Genomic DNA, 20,862 nt, shown 5'->3' with positions numbered 1-20,862 from the left:
AAAAAAAGAGATACATGTTTCAAATGGTCTTCTGAAACAGCGTTGCAAATCTGTCTTCACCAATGAAGATTGTTGCCAATGGATGTGGACTTGATGTGTAGAACAGTGTGGTCTCGTTAGGGCAAAGGGCGGGAGAAAACTCAAGCGAGGCATACGTATGCTCCGATATCAGCTTTCGGGCAACCACGCAATCTGCAGAGTCAACCACAAAAGCTAAGCATTGAACCGGATCCACTTCTCATAGGCTACAACAGTACTTTTAGCGATTGTGCTTTGCTCTCCCCACCGTTCATGGCCAATCGACAAACTTCTGTCTCAATGCCATGGCGACGGCTGAGGATGTCCTTTGCATCGTATGGCTGGAAGCGGGCCAGCAAAGACAAGTTGATATGACTCGATGCATCCAATGACCAGTGTCGTTGCTTGGTATATCCATGGTTTATAGTCGAACAGACCTGGGAAGGACCTAGGAACAGCAGGTGGCTTACCTAGTTGCCACTTCCGACTGATGGGTACGACGCCTGCAAATGTCCAAGATTTGTCTCACTCTTATCTCCGATCTGTCAAAATTCTTATCCATCTCCCAGCCATATGTTTTACGTTCCCCGTATACCTATTCTTATATAGTTTGTCCTTGTTCATCTAGCACATGCATAGCTGCATTGCTTGATCCCCTCTACAATCCACTTGCAGTGACTTCAAACCCCGTCCCTCTGCACAAAGTGTAACATGACTCTTTCATCGGCCTTGAAGTGGTCTGCGACAGCAGTTGCTCTAGTAGCACAGTTGTGCACTGCGCAAACCTACACTAGCTGTAACCCTCTAAAGAGTATGGCATTGACCGAATCCCTTTTCATTAGCAGGCATTTGCTGCGAGTACTAATGAGAATCCGACAGAGACCTGTCCCGCAGATGCAGGCCTGGCAAACTCCACCTTATATACTGACTTCACCTCGGGTGAGTCAGCTTTCAAGTACTGGAACACCACGGCTGGCACAGTGAGCAGCACATCACTGGGTGCTGAGTTTTCTATCGACGAGCAGGGCGATGCTCCCACCATAGAGAGCGAGTTCTACATATTCTTCGGTTATGTAGAAATGAAGATGAGGGCTGCCAATGGCACCGGCATTGTCAGCACGCTAGTGATCGAATCTGACGATCTTGACGAGATCGACTGGGTATGTCTTTTATCATTGAACCCTGTCAATGAGGGGGCTAACGATATCACCAGGAACAAGTCAGCTCCTATGATAACCAAATCCAAACCAACTACTTTGGCAAGGGCAACACCACTTCGTACGATCGCGCCACTACAGTGACCGTGTCTACGCCCGAAGAGACATTCCACACCTACGCGATCAACTGGACTTCAAGCAAAATCGAATGGCTCGTCGATGGAAGCGTTGTCCGAACCCTTAACTACGCCGATGCGCTGGACGGTGAAAACTTCCCCCAAACCCCTTCCCGGATCAAGATCGGTATCTGGGCCGGCGGTGACCCTGACAACGAGGAGGGTACCATTGAATGGGCCGGTGGGGAGACCGACTATGATAACAGCCCTTTCACCATGTATGTGGAGTCGATCAAGGTTATCAACTACAACCCTGCCAAGTCGTATACCTACACCGATAAGACTGGCTCCTACACCAGTATCAAAGCATCGAATGTGTCAACTGCTTCGAACTCGACAACATCCACGACTTCTCTGTTCCGTACGAACACCATGTCGTCCAGCAATAGCTCGTCCTCATCCTCCAGTGCCAGTGCCGCATCCAGCACTGCCTCCAGTGGTGCTTCCACGCTGTCAAGCTCCTACCTCGGTGCTGTATTTGTGGTTGCGCTCGTCACCGTGGCTACTGGAATGCTCCGTATTTAGGCTATGTATAATAGGAGGCCTTTGTTGTGTTTCCGTCTTATGATTAGGCAGTCAACTTCCTTACTCTCCTTTGTTTATTTTTTCGATCTGTCGCTCCTTAGCCTTGTATCCTCACTGAGAGGAATCCACCTTGTACAATCCAGTCGAATGACAGATATCACTCTGACTCCGACAGAAGTTAGCGACGATACTAGAAAGTAGCATAATTGTTGTTGTAAAAGAAACGTGACTCGCTCAGATCTACCATACGTTGGAACAGCTGATTGCTAGGAAGCATCATATTGGACAAGATAGTTTACGTCAATCACAGGGTGGAAGTTTCACACTGCGACTTGAGGGTTTCCATGGAGGATAGCTTTTATCTGCGAGGGTCCTCGATTCCTCTTATCTCCGACAGAATCCTTGAGGCCATTATGCTATGTTGTAAAATGTGAGATCTACCTCAATCCTATTCTACCTTTCTATCGAGACATCATACAGGCCCATCCTAGATAGAAAGACACCCTGTTAGATAGAGAGACACCACCATATGAAGTTTTATTACTATTTGGCTTGATGTCGGGTAGTATTTCTACTACTAGATCAACTCTGTTATTGAGTGATCATTGAGCTATACCATGGCCCAGTTTCATCCGGTATTCTATTGAGTGGTCAACATCTACCTATTAGCTAAGTGTTTCATTAAATCTTCTTAGTTTATAAATTAACTTCAGCTCGGCGTAAATGTTGTATATAGACGTTCTACCTACAAGAGAAAGGACTCTCGTTCAAGTTGACAGTCCTCGACAATCCTCATCAAAGCAGTAATTACAGATATGAAAAGCGGCTATCCTCCCCGGGGTTTGGGAATGCAGTACCCCTGTCACTCTGGATAGTTATTGCAGACAACAACAACTCTTGTGTTGAGTCAGCGGAGTACCGGGGGTCGGGAACGGAAGAACATAATGATCCGTATCCACCGGATTGCGATCATCGCACCAAGCATCCACGTTCCTTCACTAGCATATCCGCCTCCTATTTCACCGACACAATGTCATCCTCGGCGGAGAACTCTCCTTCCCCGGTCCCGGAGTCCTCCAATGAGCCCACGCCGCAATTAGACATTCCTCCCAATATCTTACGGCTTCGCGCGGAGATCTTCGCACTAGAGTCCCCGATCACGGTTTCCGTGACCGAATTTAATCAAGCGTGGAAATATCTAGACAACATATACGTCCGGAACCAGGCTAGACACGGACAAAAGAAAACAACCACATACTATTGGTGTCGACTATGGCGTACTAAAGCCTACGAGCCGAGCGTGTCGGATGAACAGCGTAAACGGAAGCGGACCGTCCGCGAACCAATTGGCTGTCCATGTCGGATCAGGATTGTTAGTGATGGCTATTACATGACGATCACGCGAGGCAAGGAACCGCACAATCATGATATCTCTGCACTCGACTATAAGCTCACCACCGCTGCTCGCGAGCTTGCGGCACAGGCGGTCGCAAAGGGCAGTAGACCTAGTTTGGTCGCGCGAGAACTGAAGAAGAGCGGCATTGGCGGCCGTATAACTTCCAAGGATGCCTGGAACGCTGGTAATGTCTGGGTTAGCCGGAAAGAAGGACGGCCTGCATGGCAGAAACATTACCCTAAAAATGTAGGTTTCTTCTTCAATAGAATGAAATACCCTTGCTCCGGGCGACATTGCTGTCCGACCGGCGGTTTTTTGCCTCGTTTGTTTTCCCATTCTATTTAATAAATCTTTGGCTTGGTCCTGGCGACTAAATGATTGACCTTACCAGTCCGTTATGGAAGCAATCGTGGCCAATGAGCCCGGGCCTCCCGAGGTGCTACACCTCGAGAGTTATCCCAGGCCTCCTTCAAAAGTCGGGGAAATCCTAATTGAAGTCAAAGCATTTGGTCTTAGTCGGTCTGACATCCTCGCCCGGCAAGGACATTCAGGCGATGCCAGTTTCCCACAAATAATGGGTCGGGAGGCTGTTGGCATCGTGACAGCGGGTGAGGGTGCGCTCGCGCCCGGAACGAGAGTCGTTGCTATGATAAGGGATTTACTTCCAGATTACCCAGGTAGCTATGCACAGTACACTCGTGTCCCAGTCACCCACGTTCGAAGAGTCCACCCACTATGTAAGCTTTCTTGGGAACACCTCGCCGTCTTTTCAGAAATGATCCCGACCGCGTGGAATGCCCTTTTTCGCGCTCTGCGTCTTCATCCGGATGATCGCCTCCTGATACGTGGCGGCACAACAGCCATTGGTCTTGCAGCAGCATGTATCGCGAAGAGGCATTGCTCCTTCATAGCTTCCACCACCCGCCAGGAATCCCGGAAGGAGCTTCTTGGAGGCGCGGGGGCTACTAAGATTTTGATTGATGATGGATTCTTATCACAACAGATCAAGTCAGAGGGACTGGAGTTTACAAAGGTCCTAGATCTCATCGGTACAAAAACTATAGCTGATTCCTTACAATGTGTAAGACCATACGGAATTGTTTGTCTGGCTGGAACGGTAGGCGGCGACTCAACTATGTCGGACTTCAATCCGATGGATGCTGTTCCTTCTACTGTATCCTTTACAACATATAAGAGCACCGCAGAAGACTTCAAGAACTTTCCACTGGACATGCTCTGTCACGAGGTTGAGACTGGCCACTTGACACTGCCGAATATACGAATTTACTTCTCTAACCAGATCGTTGAAGCACATCGAAGCATGGAAGAGAATCGTACGGAAGGTAAAGTCGTGGTGCTTTGGTAAGTAGTCAGGGCCTTAACGCTTCACGCGCGATATGTACAATATTATTTTCCGGACATACTTCCAGCATACCATATAATTTACTTAATTACGGAGTCATACTTCCATTCGAGATTTTCGATCCTGCTTGGTTGTCGACCAAAGCTGTATCCGGGTCACTCCAGTTTCGCTTGCCGCGGAGAGATTTGCGTCAAGTGAAGAAGCCAAAAGTCAGATTGGCCTGCTTAATTGTCATTTATGACTCTTCGATGATACAAAGAAGGCAAGCAAACCCAGATAAAATGCTTCACATTACGTATATAACGCTATTGTTTGTATAATATCAAAAATGCGACAGTTTATTCGACAACCAGAAAGGCAGAACGGATCTGGTCAAGTATCGCCTATAGTTTCCAAGCAAGACAAGTATTCTCGACCAATTTGTCTTATCCTGAAATATAGCACCGCAATCCCCCTTATGTTAGCTGCAGAGCATTGTCAAGCACCTAGTCAACGTCAACCGTAGGAGACACCATGTCTTTACGCATGGAATGGACAACCAGCCGGGATGTCTCTCTTTCTAAAATTCTCAAGGATCGCTTCGACTTCAGCTTGGCCTTTGTTCTCCATGATCTGAGGACCGATTGCTTTAATGTCATAACCTTCGTCGCGGAAAGGACCATTCTTGGTGGGTACATTTCCGGTTCCAAAGAGTCGTACCAACCAGGATTTAAGGCCCCATCGGTTTAGAAATGTCGGCTTCACATACCATGGATTGTCTAACCATTCTTTGACGACGTAGCGCCCGGTGGAAGGATCCGGAGTTGCATCCAGAACCTTGACGGCCATGAAATCCGGCCGGGGGAGGCTGAGATAGAGTAATATGAACTTGCGAATTGCCACTGAACCAGCAACAAGGGAAGAAAGAGTGATTCCCGGTTTACGATAGCTAAGCGTGTGTCAGAAACCAAGAATTCGGGAGGAACTGAGTGCTTTACCCCATGCTGACTCGGATGTGTTCATCTAGTCTTGTGGCAATGATACGTTCAACAACTGGCCGGAGTGTCGAAGGATAATTAGCCGTCTCTAGGCTCATTAAGCGCCTGCTAATGAACAACGTCGACTGTGTTGATTTGGCTGCCGTCTTTTCGTATTCTACCGTGAAGTCGCACAGCTCCTGCGCAAAATGGATTCCGTCTGTGAAGCCGGTTTTACCGGACGGGAGTAGGTGGAATGGAATTTCCATCGCCTCTCCCATACTTCTGTAAAAAACACCAACCGCACACTTCTCGACATCTGACAGCTGACGCCATTCATATTTCTCTATCGAACGGAACACATCAACCACGGCAGAGCCAAGCGTATGCAGCATATCTTCATCAAGGATCTTGCCGGCCTTCCTGTACCTGGAATGTATGTAATTCATCCGGACGAAGGCCATTACATGAGCGTCGGAGCCAGCCTCACGATCATGGATCTCATTCATTATCACCTCCGTATCAGCCGCGCGTTTTGTATTGTTCTTCTCGCTTCGCTGACCGGTAGCAACGAAGAGATCGGCCACGGTAGGAACAGAGGCAGTCTAGGATGAGTTATTCGTTCAGTACCTGGTTTGAGGCTATGACTGTGTACAGCACATACCTTGAGCGTCGTCATCCTCGTCGAGCTACGCAGTGCAAACGGAAACTCAAGCTCTCGCAACTGGCGCATGATATCATGGGCCTCCTTGACAGTCATGCTAGACAGAGGACGGCCGGTCCATCTAAACTTCGATTCAATTCGATCACATCTTTGGAAACGGAAATATTGCACAGCCAGGACATAGGCCCCTATCAGTGAAGCGGCAGCGAGGAGAGCCTCGGATGTGTTTAACATGTACATCTTTAAACCGACAATAACGAACACAGATAAGATGTTAGTCAAAAGCTGCGAAGACACGTCTACAGTCTGAATTCTTATATTGGCTCCTTGCTACCGGGCGCCACCTAACCACATAGCCACTCTGCCAGAGATTGTACGAATACCAAGCGCATCTGTCGCTGGCCTTCCGATACGACATGATGACTTGCAGCAGGCGATAGTCCTTCTTGCCATGCATCTCTTCAGGGGGGCAATAGGGTTGTAAATGACATCACACTTCACGCTTTCCCGAGGCAATGCCCTTGACGGGAAGGAGAACAAAACATGTTATAAGCGTGCCTTCGAGCGCGGTTGATATCATAAGCTAAATTTTCAGTCCGGCAAAGTCTCAGGGATGAGAAAACGCTGGTACATTTAGTTATCATTTAGAAGAGGCGAGCTTCCATACACCGTGGACCTATGCCATGCCCGCACATATGGGTATAGCGCCAAAGACGCTCCGGGGAAAATAAACGCACCACCTCATGAATCCGAAGGGTAAGTGAGAGTAATATAGGCTCCTCTTAGCTGAGGCTGTTCAATTTCCCCTATTGAATGTGCCAACACATCGAAGTAAAATCTTTTCTCTCAAATATATGGTGGGGTAGGGTGCATGACTCGGGAATGACTACTTGTAGTTCTTACAGATCCTTACCTTAGCCATATGACCGACGGCACGAAGGGTCTTCGAGACATATGAAGGGAACATACTCCTAAAGTCGAGGAGGTCATTCTATGTCTGGGCATAAACATAAAGCCCTGACACCTGTCCAACGTTTCCCTCTAGTATTCCCGTTCAAAGCCATGCCGAAGACCACAAGGTACCATGCTTGAAATTACCGGTTATCTAACCTGTCTCGCTATATGATTTCTGAGGCAACACTAATAGATTTTTCATCCCAAAGGGTACCAATACTCCCTATGGATGGTGTATGGCTGTCATCGAAGCGACTTGACCTGAAAAATCCGGGAAAGGTACCAAGTTCCAAGTTTCCGCAACCCACCCAAACCCTAAATATAGAGCCGGACCGACACACAGCGGCCTTCCCCCGAGAGACATGCCGAGCAAAAACGGATTATGTTCTGTGTGCCCCGACGGGCCGGGGAGAACCACAGGGCTCGTCGGACTTTCTGTGGTCGTCTTCGGGGATGGCGTATCTATGATGATCTTGCCTGGGCTGTTAACCTTAGCTACCCGCATCAGCTTTACGAATCTGCCAGTCGAGACTGAAGCAGGGGAAAGACCTGGAAGAAACTAGTGATAATCAAGAAGGGGAGCCATAATGATCATACTATGGCCGTTTGGGCGTCATTTTGAAGGATTATTCCTGTAGACACTCAAGAGGAATGGTTCTTGGCTGTGATTCCTTTGCCGGGGTTTACTGGGAGTATAATTGCAGTCTATACCAGCAGAGGCAGAAGCAGGATACAAAATGCTCTTCGGAAGCTCATGTTATTACTAACCGTATTTTATGTGCTTTCTTGAGTGAATACTCCCTTCCAGCAACTTGGACACTCGATTCATTACACTCATGACAAACACAGCACCTCAGTTCCAGGTTACGAATAAACCCTACAAATGGCTCAGACGCGAAATCGAATCCTTAGATCCCTACAAAGACTACGCCAAGATCTGGAGACTATCCATTGAATACACAAGCGGGGGCGACTTCATACAGAATCTCCTCTACGCATATACATTCGCCACTTTGTTGCCACAGAATGGGTCTCCGATGTGATGTGCCGCAACGGCAGCGGAAGAGTGCTCACTCAAGCGACCGATCGAGTCAGCGAGACGCAATGCCATTTCTCCACCTGGTGGTACTATGGACCGCATCACCCAGAAACAATGAAGTCCATTGACGCCATCAACAAGCGCCACCGAGGCTACGCGAAGAGCTACCCGGGCCACTTCTCACATAAAGACAACTATATATATGTGCTTTGCTTCACGGCTATCTCGGTAGACCGGGTACGAACAAAGCTGCGGCTGTCTGGGTTCACAGAGAAGCAGAAGATAGCAGCCTATATGTTCTGGAAAGAGATGTCTCGTTTATTCTTAGTCGAGATACCTGGACAGGTTTGGCGGCCTCTTTGGGAGTTTCCAGGCTTCCCGGAGGATTGGGATGGGATGTATAGATTCTGTGAGGATGTGGAGGATCATCATATGGTAGCCACCGAGAAGGGCCACATGGTTGTGGAGGCACTCTTCGATCAATTTGCCTTTCGACATTTTCCCTCTCTACTCCGGCCCCTAGGCCGTGCGTTGCCCATTTGTCTCAGCCTTCCTCAGACGCTAGAGGCACACCGGGTCAAAGAGGCGAACCCGGTCTTGACGTGTATGGCGCTCTTCGTGGTTGGGACATTCATATGGATTATGGAAGCACTCCTTCCTGATCCAAAGATTAGTTATCAAGAATCTCTGCGAATGCGCTCAGCAGACCAGAACAGGAAGGCCAAAGAGGAGAATCGAAAGGTGGATGCGGCTCTCCCTGCGTGGTTTGCCCGGCATCATCAGGGACGGGCAGCATCATGTCCATTCGCTTCGCCTGTGAAGTAGGGTATGTAATATTTATGCCCGTGTCACGGACAGACTTGCGTCTGTTGTTGTAGAGTTTGGCAGTGTTTTCTTTTATTGAGTGCCTTTAGCATCATTATATAATAGCCAGACATTGAAACGAATAATAGATGGATGATAAAATCACTAGAATACATACACATTGCTGCTCTGACCTAGAAGGCTGTCAAACTAGACAGTCCACTGGCCATCCCACCATACGCACTATACTAATTCCAGTTCCCCTAACTGACGCTATACCATCTACAGTCTTCTTGAATAAAGTCCTACTGGCGACGTACACCTTATATCTAGTACCAACCCCTCGTAGAATCCCCGGGGAAGGTTGAAAAGACTGAAATAAGTTGCTCTTAACAATCATAATGTGACCCCCCAAGTATGCGATACTCTCCAATAAAATCTGCCTGCCGTTTTATTTGCCAGCCCCCATGAAGAAACGGGTGATCTAGGATAACAAAGACATCAATTGGGTTAGTCGGTCGGTACCTGCCATCCTTGGAGCACATTCTATGGACGACGGAGACGTGATATGAAGCGCCATTCGGAATTACTCGTCGAAGCCTGTCGGGGATAGGTTTCTTTGGAGACGAGTACCGTATTTGGAAGTACAGAAACTCCTTCACCCAATCCTGACTGAGGTCTAGGTTTGGCTTTGGTTCTTGTGAGGAGAATCCAGGACCACTAAAGCGGTTCAATGTGCTGCGCCATAGTCGGTTCCCGAAGAATTGCTCCTTGAGGATAACTGTCCTTGCAGAAAAGGTCTTTATGCTTATGTCGAAGCCAGGGATGTTTTCTAGCACGCTTGTCGTGAGGATTGATCGCGGGCTCGATGGGTAACGGGACATCCAGTGGTCGTGTATATGACTTAGTTTGGCTGCGCGGTATAGCCCGTCCTTCAGTTGGTCGCTAGAGAATATGCTTTCTAGAAGGTCTTCGTCACTCGGGGGAGGTTGGTCCTGTTTTAACTCGCCAAGATCAAAGTAATCCCGTAGCTTATACGGATCGATGCCCAGTCCAGCTCTTGTGGCTTCGCGAATCATCCAGACCAGAGGAATATGGCCTAGTTTCCATTTCTCATTGGGGTCTGAGTCTGTTACTCCGCCAATGTCCTAATGCAAGTCAGAAGCCCATCGGTGCCAAAAGACACAGGAGGATGCGCACCGCGTGTCCACCCAGAAACCAAATCTCTTGGAAGTCATGCATACATTCGGCTGCTTCGTAGCCCAGGTTGGGGCGTAATGAAGGGTCTTGTTCGTCGATGGCCACGGCATGGCGGACGACAAGACCAGGATGTGTAACAACAGATGGTAGGTTTTCCTCTTTCTGACGACCACTAGTCCCCCTTGCCAGGTTACAGCCAGGTGCTCTGTTGACTGAATCAAATAGACCCAAGAAGGTAACTGCGCATTCGTGGGTCCAGCCTCGAATTGAGGTCAATTCAGAAAAGTCACCTCTCGCTGAATCAGGATTCCCGCGCGACACCGCATGATACCAGGCTTTATAAGAACCCCATATGTCATGCTGGATGTGAATGTGCGGTATACGTATTCCTGTGAATTCCAGAATCTGAGCCAGGATCTGTGCTACGAAGCCACCGCTTGCAAAGCCAAATATGTACCATTTGTTCCTGCGGTCATAGTTGTCCACACACCACTGTCGACCAATTCTATCTTCAGCATTTGCGGCAAGCAAGCATCTTCAGAATCAGAGAGGTAGTATACCTTGTGCGCGCGCATTACACGCTTTTCGATGTTATCATCCGTGGTGGGTTGATCGTAGTAGCAAACCTGCACGTTGCCGGCATCGCTAACAAGATCGTGTATGGTCTGAATCGCGGATCCATTACCCTTGGGAAAGCTATTGTAACATCTATCGTCAAAAAATAAAACCATGTTGCGCTGGGGTTTGCTGAGGCCCGCGTCCGGGCCTGTGAATTTTCTTGCAGGCTCTATAACAGCCTCCTCGAAGCCCTGGTAGATCTTCCTTGCATATATCTCCGAAGGCTCAACGAACCGGAGGTGAGCCCATGACAGGTATCTGTGTAGGCCACGATTGATGCGAATGAACTGCGAGTCACTGCCAGCTAATTGACCCAACATTACAGCTACTGGTTTCGCACGGTGATCCGCCGACACCTCCTGGCATTCCAACAGAAGCGCCTTTCTTTGTTTGACGATTTCACGTCCAAAGGTTTTCCCTCCATCACCTTTGATGGTAATCAGCGGTAACTGCAATCGGATTCCCTTGTTAGTCACTGAGTAAGGGGAGCTATTCTTCAGAGATCGAAAGGGGACGATATTCCTGGAGTTCTTGAAAAAGCCCGGTGTGAGCGCTAACAGACCGGTGCTGTTGAAGCCTTGAAGGTCAGAGGCGTCCCAGGCAAAAAGACTCTGATCATCGGACCCCTTCATGATCTCCTCCTGGAGTCTAATAAAAGCCTTCCTGCCTTCTCCATAGAGCAAGGGCATATTCACATTAAAGATACCCATGAGACAATACGCGGTATCTTCCGTTCTGGTTGTTACCCTGGACGAAGCCCACGACATCCTCTTTGCGACGCTACAATCGCCCAGTCGAGTCTTTCCTCGCAGAACGCTCTCGTCTATCAGCGTAATCTTGGATATCAGTTGGCTCCGATCATTCTTATTTCCTATATCAGTCCAGTCCCGCGAGAGGAAAACCAAATTCGGTGGAGCGATCAGTTCCTGCAACGTCCAGCCCCGTTTGAACCATTCACTTCTCTGAAGCTGGGTGTCCACATTCGCTGGGTTCTTGCTCGGATAGACGTCCTGAAGGTACGCATAGCATATCCCGGCCAGATGGTACCACCGGAACATGGAGTTGATGGCTTCGGATAGCTCGGCGCTGCTTTCCTTGTTGATGCAACAAGTGTCGATCCAGGCGTAGTCGTATCCATCTTTCGCTGCTCGCTCGAGGAAGCGCTGGATTTTCTTGTACCCCTTGGTAGCTTTTTTCCCGTCTTCCTCCAGGTGTCCTAGATCCTGGAAACTTGTTTCATCGTCCCCCCATCGGTGCGACAGAATTGCATACTTGACCTCGCCCTTGTTGATCTTGTCCTCTCCAAATTCCTGTAGCTGCAGGGGCATGTAGTTGGTGCGGAGTAAACGCATACTCATGAATCGCGTCCCCAGCGATGGTTTGTCATGTAGAGAGGAGGCAGGATATATACATGATAAGCGAGTGAAACGCGATTATTGACGCTCGTAATTGTCCGACTTGCGGGGTCTCGCGCGTATTTAATTAAGGATGAAGCGCCCCAGCCACTATTCCCTTTCCGACATAGGCTCCAGATATTCGAATTCTGAAGGCATTAAGGAGGAGATGCTATAATGTTCACCTATATACAGATGTTCCCCGCTAGATAAAACCACGCAGTCTAAATATTATATAGCCCTGTAAAACACACAAAATATGACGCCTTAATGCAACTCTAGGTCTATGACTTTTCCGATCCCCCCGCCTCGCTATCCATTGAATCAGCAGCCGATATCTTTCTGTCTTCCCTGTAACTCCGGAACGTATACAACGCACTCAGCGCCATACCAAGACCACCCAGTCCGATAGCCAGATACATACACCCACGGTACCCCTTCAACACGTCGGCGGGTGTCCGACCCCCATTATTAACATGCACCTCAACGGTGCCCGCAAACCCCAGACTAAGCGAGATACTGTAATTCACGACCGTTGTGACAAGCGACGCAGCCACGCCCTGGTGCTCTCTGCGAGACGCGTTGGAGAGCATCAACGTGGCCGCCGGGAAAGACATATCCATTCCCCAGGGGATAACGAGCAGGCAAACAAACGTGAGCGCCCAGTAGGTTTGGTGCACGGGCGCGATGGCCAGGAAAATGTTCCCGACGGTGAAACAGGTCATGGAGGCGAGCATGATCCACCCCGGACGGACGCGGCTCATCAGATACCCCGTGGTGAAACAGGCTAGACACCCCACGATGCCTGGGGGAGTGAACTCGGCTGATCCAAGGAGAGGTGATACGCCGCGGAACTGCGCTTGGAAGCGCCAGAAGTAGTACACCCATATACCGAAGGAGCCCCAGCCGCAGGCGATGCAGCCCAGCACGTATAGGACGTCTGCGGTGAAGGCTCTCATTGGGACAAGGGGGTTCTCGGAGTAGTGGAGCTCGGCGATGAAGAAGGCGGCGAGGAGCAGAATCCCCACGATGAGAAGGACGTACACGTAAGGCGTGCTCCAGCCAACTATGGGCGCTTGGTTCCAGGCAACGTTGATCAAGACCAGTCCGGCGATTCCTAGCGAGGATGCGAACACGTCTAGCGTCTTGAGGAGTTGGAGGAAGGTGTACTGTCTGAAATCTGTATGCTGGACGGGTGCGATGACCATGCTGCCCAGAAGCGCACACACCACGGAGACAATCGCCATGGTCCAGTAGGTCCATGGCCACCATGCTAGCTGGGAGAAGAGCGACGAGAACACGGCACCCAGAATTGCACCGTTGGGGGCAGTGGCGCCGAAGATAGCAAAGATCATGTTCTTCTTCTTTCCGGGGGCGTAGGTTGCCCCGAGCACCGCCAGGCCGTTGGGGAGCAGCATGGCTGGGCCCAGACCCTGCAGGACTCGGGCAAAGATGAATAGCACATGGTTGGAGTACACGCTGAGGCCTGCCACCAGGGACCAGATTGCCAGCCAGATGTAGCCAACCAGGAACATTCGGTGGTAGCCGAAGACATCGCCAAAGCGGCCAAATACCAAGATGAAAGTACCGACGGTCAACGAATAGCCAGCGATAAACCAGGACAAAACACCAGGTTCAGTGATATGGAAGCTGTCTCCGACGATATCCAGTGTCGCCACACATACTCCTATGTTTGCCTGCGTGATGAACTGCGACATACAAACAATGATGATGAACGCGACCTCGCGGATCGGGGAGAAGCCATCCGCGATAGAGTGGGCCGAAGGAACAGGCCTCAGCTCGTCAGTCATGCTGGTGGATATGAGAGGTGTTGTGTCATTAAATCCAATATCAAATCAAGGTAGTAGTATACTAAGCCATTGCGGTTATGGCCTTGGATATCAGCCTGGTCAGTTTTCGTATGTCTCTGGGGTACATGTAGGATTTTCTACGGACGCCGGACTTCCCCCTTCACATTTAGTCATCCCCGAAGGCAAGAAAAAAAAAAGTTGGATGTCGAAGTGGGCCTGGGAACCAGTAGCTCCCCGATACCGCATCCCACAGGATAATTTGGACCCGCGTCGGCTTTTGAGCTGTTCCCAGGACGGCAATCAAGAAGGTGGATCTTCCGTGGGTCGGAAAAGGCTGTCCTTGCCACTGCCGGTTAGCCTCATATCATTGCAGATATATTCAGACTTACCGCCCTTTCAAGTCAGGCTCCAAGAAAATGCAATATATTCGCACCAACACGTCGTTTCCAAGATTATGGTCAATAATTTGGATCTTATGATTAGGGCTTCATGTGACCGTCTCATGCGCCAAACGTGTTTCGGTCGGTTAAAGAGTTCAATATCGAAATCAAGCATAACGGCTGCATATATCACCGCTCATTCCGGCAACCTGCATAGCTAGGAATCAAATGCACTATTTGGAGCCAAAGAAGCAAAAACGGTTGGGAAAGAACCTGGGTATGACGCAGCGATTCAAAGTATGCTACGTTTCTATTCAACCGTTCCCCAGATCCCATTTTCAGCTAGTCTGCACAAATCGCTCGCTCTTCGGACACCGTATAGGGCTGCTTTGGGATTTTTCCTCTTATAGTCTGTAGCAGAGATGGCTTGTTTTTGCAGGACCACGGTTATGTTAGAGAGTAGATGCGATATTCAAATACCTCATAGGGTAGCTCTGCTTTGGGCTTGAATCTGCATTCGCTCTAGCATCGATAATGCGAGAGTGCAGGTTTGAACACTGAGTATGTGGGACTATGAACAAAAAAGCTGTGCGATCGAAGGGTAAATGCACTAGGCATGCGCGACGACGGTTTAAGAATTTGTTGCTTACCCGTGGCCAGTAGAGTCTAGACTCTAGAGTACATGAGTGGGCCTCGAGGGTCGCCGGTAGGATAGAACATGCCCGTTCAACCTGTGGGGCTCAGAAGGGAGGATGTGCAGATTTGTCACAGAAAACCAAAGTAGGCCCTGTTGCTTCTACCCTCGGCTACGTTCATGATATACTTGAGTGCAGAGCGAGGGTGTTTTTACAGGCTACATGTCTTCTCATATCCAACTTAATTTCGAAGGGAGTTCTAGATTAGCCTTTAGGTCGGGTTCATGAATGGAGTGTCTGGAGTACAAAGCCTCGGATAATACATCATACAAAATGATCAGATTATACCGCTCCGATGAAGTAAAAAGGAGCGCTTACTGTTCATGATGAAGAAGTTGCTAGTGACAGGGTTAAGAGGCCCTTCGAGATCCATCAATTCCTAGTGTGTCCTCCATCATTCATGGTACTACTATCATACAATATTGGCATTGACAGGTAGACTCGGCCCAAGTCACATATAGCCGCCTCAGGGCCTTAGGAAGAGAGCATTCATTATAACCCGTCTGTCGATGACCATGATAACTGCTAATCATAGTATCGACATTATTTCTCCATTGATAGTAGAATAAAACTCACTCCCCAAGCACAACCCCCCAATCACCCTCCGCCCAAACAATCTTCAACTTCCAGTGCGTAATCTTCCACAACCCATCCCCCTCATCCCTGACCACATCCATCTCATACAGACTCCCCGCCAAGAAATACTTCGTGCCAGCCTGTATACCCTCCCCGGGCCGATAGTGCTGCGCCAGCGCCGAGGCAGTCAACGATCCCTTCTCCTCGCCCTCTTTGACATTCACCCGCACATTACTCATATAGTGGATCGTATCTAGCTTCGATATATTGTCGTAGCAGTCTTTGTGGATCGACTCGAGGCCTTCGAGCACTCGGCCGTTCAGGTCGAACGTGGCGTCTTTGGTGAAGGCCGAGTCGAAGAGGGCTGCGTCGGCGGTGTCGAAGCCGCCGACGCAGCGGTAGAGGGTGTCGGCTATGGCTTCGCGGGTGGTGAGGGAGGGGAGGCTGGATGGGTAGGACATTTTGAGGGGTGGTCAATCTGGGGGATATGTAGGTGTAGCTTGGGTTTATTCTTTGGGTGCTATATGGGGTGTGTGAGAGTATGAGATGTTCTATAGATTTGGGTAGGGGGTCTATATATCTACAGATGGCATGATGGGTTGTTATCAAGTGGTTTACTACTAGTTCCTCTATTCTAATGGTCCATGTCTGAGGCGGACTTTGAGTGGATATAAATCTGGCTTTGCGTAAGTCCGGTGGGTTAACTCCGTGATATAGAAATGATGATATTGGGTGATGGGCAAGTGCGTAGAGTACCATCTGCATGCTACTATAACACGTGAGATCCTGGACTTCTGGCCGAGACATGCTATCATCAATAAGACACTTCATTACCAGATCACACAGGAAGGATTAAAGTAATGGATCAGAAGCTCTTCAGCGTTAATTGCTGCAAGACTCTGGTTCAATACTGTAGTCTAGGCGGAGATAGTGAGACCAACGGAGATAACTCATAAATCCGCAGAGATCTCTATAAGATCCACCCAGGGAAACATTTCTAAGGGGTGAAGTCCATAACAATGCAAACGTAATAGGGAAAAGAGAGGTTCAAAAAAGCGTAAGTTGAACAGCAAGCTCAGGTCCGCTTTTGCTCAGGGAGTAGTCCCGAAGTATGGGGCAAGATAGAAATGCACATGCTGAGTTCTCTCTGAGCACTAGCCAGTCGGAGCGATCTAGATCAATTCCAAAGCAACTCATTATCACTTACCTAGTACTTATCAGCATTATAACCGTATATACACTACTATAGTAAACTTGAGAGAGCTATTGTTCTGGATGAATGTTAAATCGCTGCAGTGTATGTGAGAAACAGGTTTAGATTGCCTATATCACTATTTCAGGGCGCATCACGTAAAACACACTGGACTGATAAAAGGAAAGGTAAATGACAGTCGGTGGACTCTGTTCAGAATAAATTCATCCGTCTTTCCACGTCTTCTCCCTGCAATGATTCACACTGCCACTCTACTCCTAGGGTACAATTAGCTTGTCTTCATCCATAGTGGCATAAGGGCTTACCTTATCAAATTAACCAGAGTACGAAGCAATCGCATTCGCAGCTGCACCGTTGAAATCATAGCATTTTCCAAGCTCCCAAGAGGATCCGGAATCCACATAGTTACTCTTAAGGGCCGTGGGAAGGCTCCCGCAGTTCCCGGGCGCGAAGAAGTACGCGTACTGACGCTTGCCCCCCCAGGTCGTGATCTTGAAAGACTTGAAACCTTTCGGCCAGGTCGCACAGGTGTTGTCCCAAGTGTTGACGCCTTTTTGAACGGACTTGTCGCAGCCGGTGTCACTGTAGGTGTCAATCACGAAGGCGGAGCCGCTGGCAGTGAGACCAGCCATGATGGCGACGGCGGTAGTCATGAAATGCATCTTGAAAGGAAGAGATTCTTCAAGTCGGAATGATAATATAAGGTAGAAGATGGGCTTGGTTTGCTGGAGGATCTTGAGCTGATGAGTTGTGCAGATGTAGAGCAGCGGAAGAAGGGGTTCATATACTGGAGCTGCCGTGGCATTGATCAATGTTTGCTTTACTCGTGCGCAGCATAGGCAAAAGTGTATAACCCCGTCATCACGTCACTGCAACCTATCAGAGACACACGGAGACACAGGTACAGATGCGAGGCCGCCCAATGCATTCCTAAAGGTAGGAGCGAATATAGCCAATTGTAAGTATAGTAAGACCCACGCAGGCAGTTCCTGGTGTATAATCTGTCGATCTGTTCCTGTAGGAGGCCTCGATGTCCGCAGAACCCTCGTATAACCCAACCCAACAGAGCCCACCCAAAACCTATGTAGATAATCCACATCTTACCTATCTAAATCTATTTCTCCATCAATCCCTATATTTACCCGATTAATTATGAATGGGTAACTGATAGATTACCTATGCAGATTATAGCTGATAGTCAGGAACCTAAACCCATACTAGGTTGGAGAACTGGATTTAGTATCCAACCCATAACGGGTTGGGCTCGGGTTTGAATGGGATCTGCAGAAGTCCGGGGGCCTTGGACGCCTTACCGGTCGATCACTCTCTTGGCTTGGGGCTATGCTGCAAGTGGAGAAGCGCGAACACTTGAAGCGTTGGTCTGAGATGGGCCATGAATCAGGAATATAGTTTAATAGTTTCTCGCTCAATTACTGCTTTCACACTAGGTTTGGGGACCTGATGCAAGGCTTCTCGCTGAGAGGCCCGCCTGATACGAGTTCTACACCTTGGCAGAATGCAATATACGTTGTATCCAACTGCACAGTTAAGCCCTTGTCATAACACAAGGCTAGCTAGCTGACCTCGCATCAGAAGGGCCATCCACTTGCACTGGAAGAGAATTTTTCATTCGGTCCCAAACAACACAGTGAAGAGTACAAGGGCTGTTTGCAAGGGCTGTTTCCACGGTATTATTTTCAGATATTCGTTCACGATGACATTCGAATTGAGTCATTCAAGGTATATATATAGAGATCTTGTAGTAAGTATTAAGTCTGAACAGATAACACGTGCAGCATCTGATAGTGGTTCGGGCAGTGAGCACCGCATCGAGCTTATAGGATAGGTTGATAAGTAAGAACGCTATGTCTTGACTTTAGGAGATAGATCAAATTTATATTATAATAGACATAAGACTCAATTCCAAGTAGTCCTTTGGCACCAATTGTCTCTTTTTTGTGCTTAAAGGTGGATTGCGGTATTGAGCCTGAGGAAGACAAGTCCGAGCACAGTGCCAACGCCAATGAAGGGGGGAATAATCAATAGTATCCAACGCTCACAGACAATTCTAGCCAACCCAGCGCTATATTTTCTTTACTCTGGATCTTCCACTCTAATTCCTGACCAGCAGGTTGTATGTAATTCCCTCAGACTGCACAACCATCCATATTATTCTAATAAACAACCTGTTGAATATGCTCTCTACGAGTATACACTGATAGCCACTAAACAAGCCCGAATTAGGTTACTATGGAGAATACCTGAGGTCTTCAATAATCAATCTTATAGTGAATCTAGCGTATAGGCTCCGAAATGGATCTTATCCCGAAGCCCTAAATGCCCAGCCACGGTTCCAGGGTCGGGCCTTGGGAGTCGGGACAAACCATAGCTATATAGTAGTCACATCTCGTCACCGTCTCCGCTATGCCCAAAATGCCGCTGCGGAGACTAATCCTGATTCGGCGATGCTACCCATAAGGTCCCGAGAATGGTCAATGAATCATCTACTCCCAATCGATCGAAAAGTCGACAAATTGCATCAGGATGAAGACGGGGTGATTATAAATCATGCCGCGGTCAGAGTCCACTCACGATACCGTGTCACCCATTGGCCATAAGACGAGGCGGTCGGTGACAAAAGCTTCAGACTACGGGGTAACTACTAACTAACTAATATGAAGCCAATTTGTAATACATGGAGGGGAATTTCTAAGCATTCAGTGGATTCCTTTAAATATATTAAGCTCTCATCCGCCAGCCTTGTCGGACCACATCATCCATCCACCTGAATTTCCATCTCGCAGCCAAGATGACTACCCAGAAAGCAATTGTCGTGACTTCCCCCAAGCAAGAGAGCCTGGTAACCGATCGACCCATTCCCGCTCTCCGCGATGATTACATCCTCGTCAAGACGGTCGCCGTCGCCCTCAACCCCACCGACTGGAAGCACATTGCATTCCTGGCCCCGCCCGGCGCGCTAATCGGATGCGACTATGCCGGCATTGTGGAAGAGGTTGGAAAAGCCGTTAAAAAGCCCTTCAAGAAGGGTGATCGCGTGTGCGGGTTTGCGCACGGAGGAAACGCCGTCCAGCACGAAGACGGTTCCTTTGCCGAGTACATCGTCGTCAAAGGAGACGTTCAGATGCACATCCCCGATAACCTGAGTTTCCAGGAGGCCGCCACGCTGGGCGTGGGTATCACGACAGTGGGGCAGGGTCTGTACCAGAGTTTGAAGCTTGCGCTTCCGTCTGAGCCGATCCAGGAGCCGGTTCCCATCCTGATCTACGGTGGCTCGACCGCGACGGGTACGCTGGCGATTCAGTTTGCCAAGCTGTCCGGCTATACCGTGTTGACTACTTGTTCGCCGCATAACTTCGATCTGGTTAAACGTCTCGGCGCGGATGCGGTCTTTGATTATAGAGATCCCGGTTCAGCCGCTGAGATCCGCAAATACACCAACAACAAGCTGAAGCTTGTTTTTGATACGATTTCGCTGAAGGAGAGCGCTGAGTACTGCGAGAAAGCTATTTCCACTGATGGTGGCGAGTACGGTGTTCTCCTCTTTGTTGGTATCGATCGTGAGAATATCACTACTCGCCACACACTTGCCTACACTGCTATTGGCGAGCAGTTTGCCTTTGGTGAACAGATCGTGCCTGCCAAGGCGGAGGACAAAGAATTCGCCGAAGAATTCTGGACCATTGCAGAGAAGCTGCTGGCTGATGGCAAGATCAAGGTCCACCAGCCAAAGGTGAACCCTGGTGGTTTGCAGGGTGTCTTGGAGGGGCTGAAGCTCTTGAAGGAGGACAAGGTTAGCGGGGAGAAACTGGTATACAATGTCGCTGAAACGCCTTAGAGCACGACTGGGTTGATATCCGTTATACGTGGTTTCATAGGACGCTTAATGTACATAATCTACCAAC

General features: G+C 49.0%; 9 protein-coding genes across 9 annotated transcripts; 4 read left to right on the top strand and 5 right to left on the bottom strand.

Moving 5' to 3' along the window:
* The first annotated feature begins 194 nt into the window (after positions 1–194).
* On the top strand, positions 195–1,989 carry BDV37DRAFT_237914 (glycoside hydrolase family 16 protein). The gene is made up of 3 exons (XM_032080780.1): positions 195–829; positions 898–1,178; positions 1,232–1,989. Exons 1-3 carry the CDS (start codon positions 730–732, stop codon positions 1,874–1,876), a joined length of 1,026 nt encoding a protein of 341 aa, XP_031946378.1. The 5' UTR covers positions 195–729; the 3' UTR covers positions 1,877–1,989.
* A 917-nt stretch (positions 1,990–2,906) lies between these two features.
* Positions 2,907–4,638, top strand: BDV37DRAFT_278563 (zinc-binding alcohol dehydrogenase family protein; the record flags this gene model as incomplete). The annotated part of the gene is made up of 2 exons (XM_032086086.1): positions 2,907–3,518; positions 3,664–4,638. The coding sequence occupies 2 exons, from the start codon at positions 2,907–2,909 to the stop codon at positions 4,636–4,638; spliced, it is 1,587 nt and encodes a 528-aa protein (XP_031946377.1).
* Positions 4,639–4,975: 337 nt separating this feature from the next.
* On the bottom strand, positions 4,976–6,698 carry BDV37DRAFT_294585 (uncharacterized protein). Its single transcript, XM_032089665.1, has 3 exons — positions 6,256–6,698; positions 5,613–6,196; positions 4,976–5,563 (listed from the first exon to the last, which is right to left on the bottom strand). Exons 1-3 carry the CDS (start codon positions 6,493–6,495, stop codon positions 5,155–5,157), a joined length of 1,233 nt encoding a protein of 410 aa, XP_031946376.1. The 5' UTR covers positions 6,496–6,698; the 3' UTR covers positions 4,976–5,154.
* A 1,664-nt stretch (positions 6,699–8,362) lies between these two features.
* On the top strand, positions 8,363–9,073 carry BDV37DRAFT_278561 (uncharacterized protein; the record flags this gene model as incomplete). Its single annotated transcript, XM_032086085.1, has 1 exon — positions 8,363–9,073. The coding sequence occupies one exon, from the start codon at positions 8,363–8,365 to the stop codon at positions 9,071–9,073; it is 711 nt and encodes a 236-aa protein (XP_031946375.1).
* A 1,137-nt stretch (positions 9,074–10,210) lies between these two features.
* Positions 10,211–12,289, bottom strand: BDV37DRAFT_294581 (HET-domain-containing protein; the record flags this gene model as incomplete). The annotated part of the gene is made up of 2 exons (XM_032089664.1): positions 10,813–12,289; positions 10,211–10,612 (listed from the first exon to the last, which is right to left on the bottom strand). Exons 1-2 carry the CDS (start codon positions 12,226–12,228, stop codon positions 10,211–10,213), a joined length of 1,818 nt encoding a protein of 605 aa, XP_031946374.1. The 5' UTR covers positions 12,229–12,289.
* A 137-nt stretch (positions 12,290–12,426) lies between these two features.
* Positions 12,427–14,231, bottom strand: BDV37DRAFT_237910 (MFS transporter). Its single transcript, XM_032080779.1, has one exon. The coding sequence runs from the start codon at positions 14,073–14,075 to the stop codon at positions 12,549–12,551; it is 1,527 nt and encodes a 508-aa protein (XP_031946373.1). The 5' UTR covers positions 14,076–14,231; the 3' UTR covers positions 12,427–12,548.
* A 1,491-nt stretch (positions 14,232–15,722) lies between these two features.
* BDV37DRAFT_278558 (nuclear transport factor 2 family protein) lies at positions 15,723–16,187 on the bottom strand (the record flags this gene model as incomplete). The annotated part of the gene is made up of 1 exon (XM_032086084.1): positions 15,723–16,187. The coding sequence occupies one exon, from the start codon at positions 16,185–16,187 to the stop codon at positions 15,723–15,725; it is 465 nt and encodes a 154-aa protein (XP_031946372.1).
* A 1,066-nt stretch (positions 16,188–17,253) lies between these two features.
* Positions 17,254–17,601, bottom strand: BDV37DRAFT_278557 (uncharacterized protein; the record flags this gene model as incomplete). The annotated part of the gene is made up of 1 exon (XM_032086083.1): positions 17,254–17,601. The coding sequence occupies one exon, from the start codon at positions 17,599–17,601 to the stop codon at positions 17,254–17,256; it is 348 nt and encodes a 115-aa protein (XP_031946371.1).
* Positions 17,602–19,602: 2,001 nt separating this feature from the next.
* On the top strand, positions 19,603–20,817 carry BDV37DRAFT_294579 (zinc-binding alcohol dehydrogenase family protein). Its single transcript, XM_032089663.1, has one exon. It carries the CDS (start codon positions 19,749–19,751, stop codon positions 20,793–20,795), a length of 1,047 nt encoding a protein of 348 aa, XP_031946370.1. The 5' UTR covers positions 19,603–19,748; the 3' UTR covers positions 20,796–20,817.
* The last annotated feature ends 45 nt before the right edge of the window (positions 20,818–20,862 follow it).

Source organism: Aspergillus pseudonomiae (assembly GCF_009193645.1).
Source record: "Aspergillus pseudonomiae strain CBS 119388 unplaced genomic scaffold BDV37scaffold_4, whole genome shotgun sequence".
NCBI classification, from domain to species: domain Eukaryota; kingdom Fungi; phylum Ascomycota; class Eurotiomycetes; order Eurotiales; family Aspergillaceae; genus Aspergillus; species Aspergillus pseudonomiae.
Note: the sequence above shows the minus strand (reverse complement) of the source record. Positions and strands in the feature narration are given on the sequence as shown.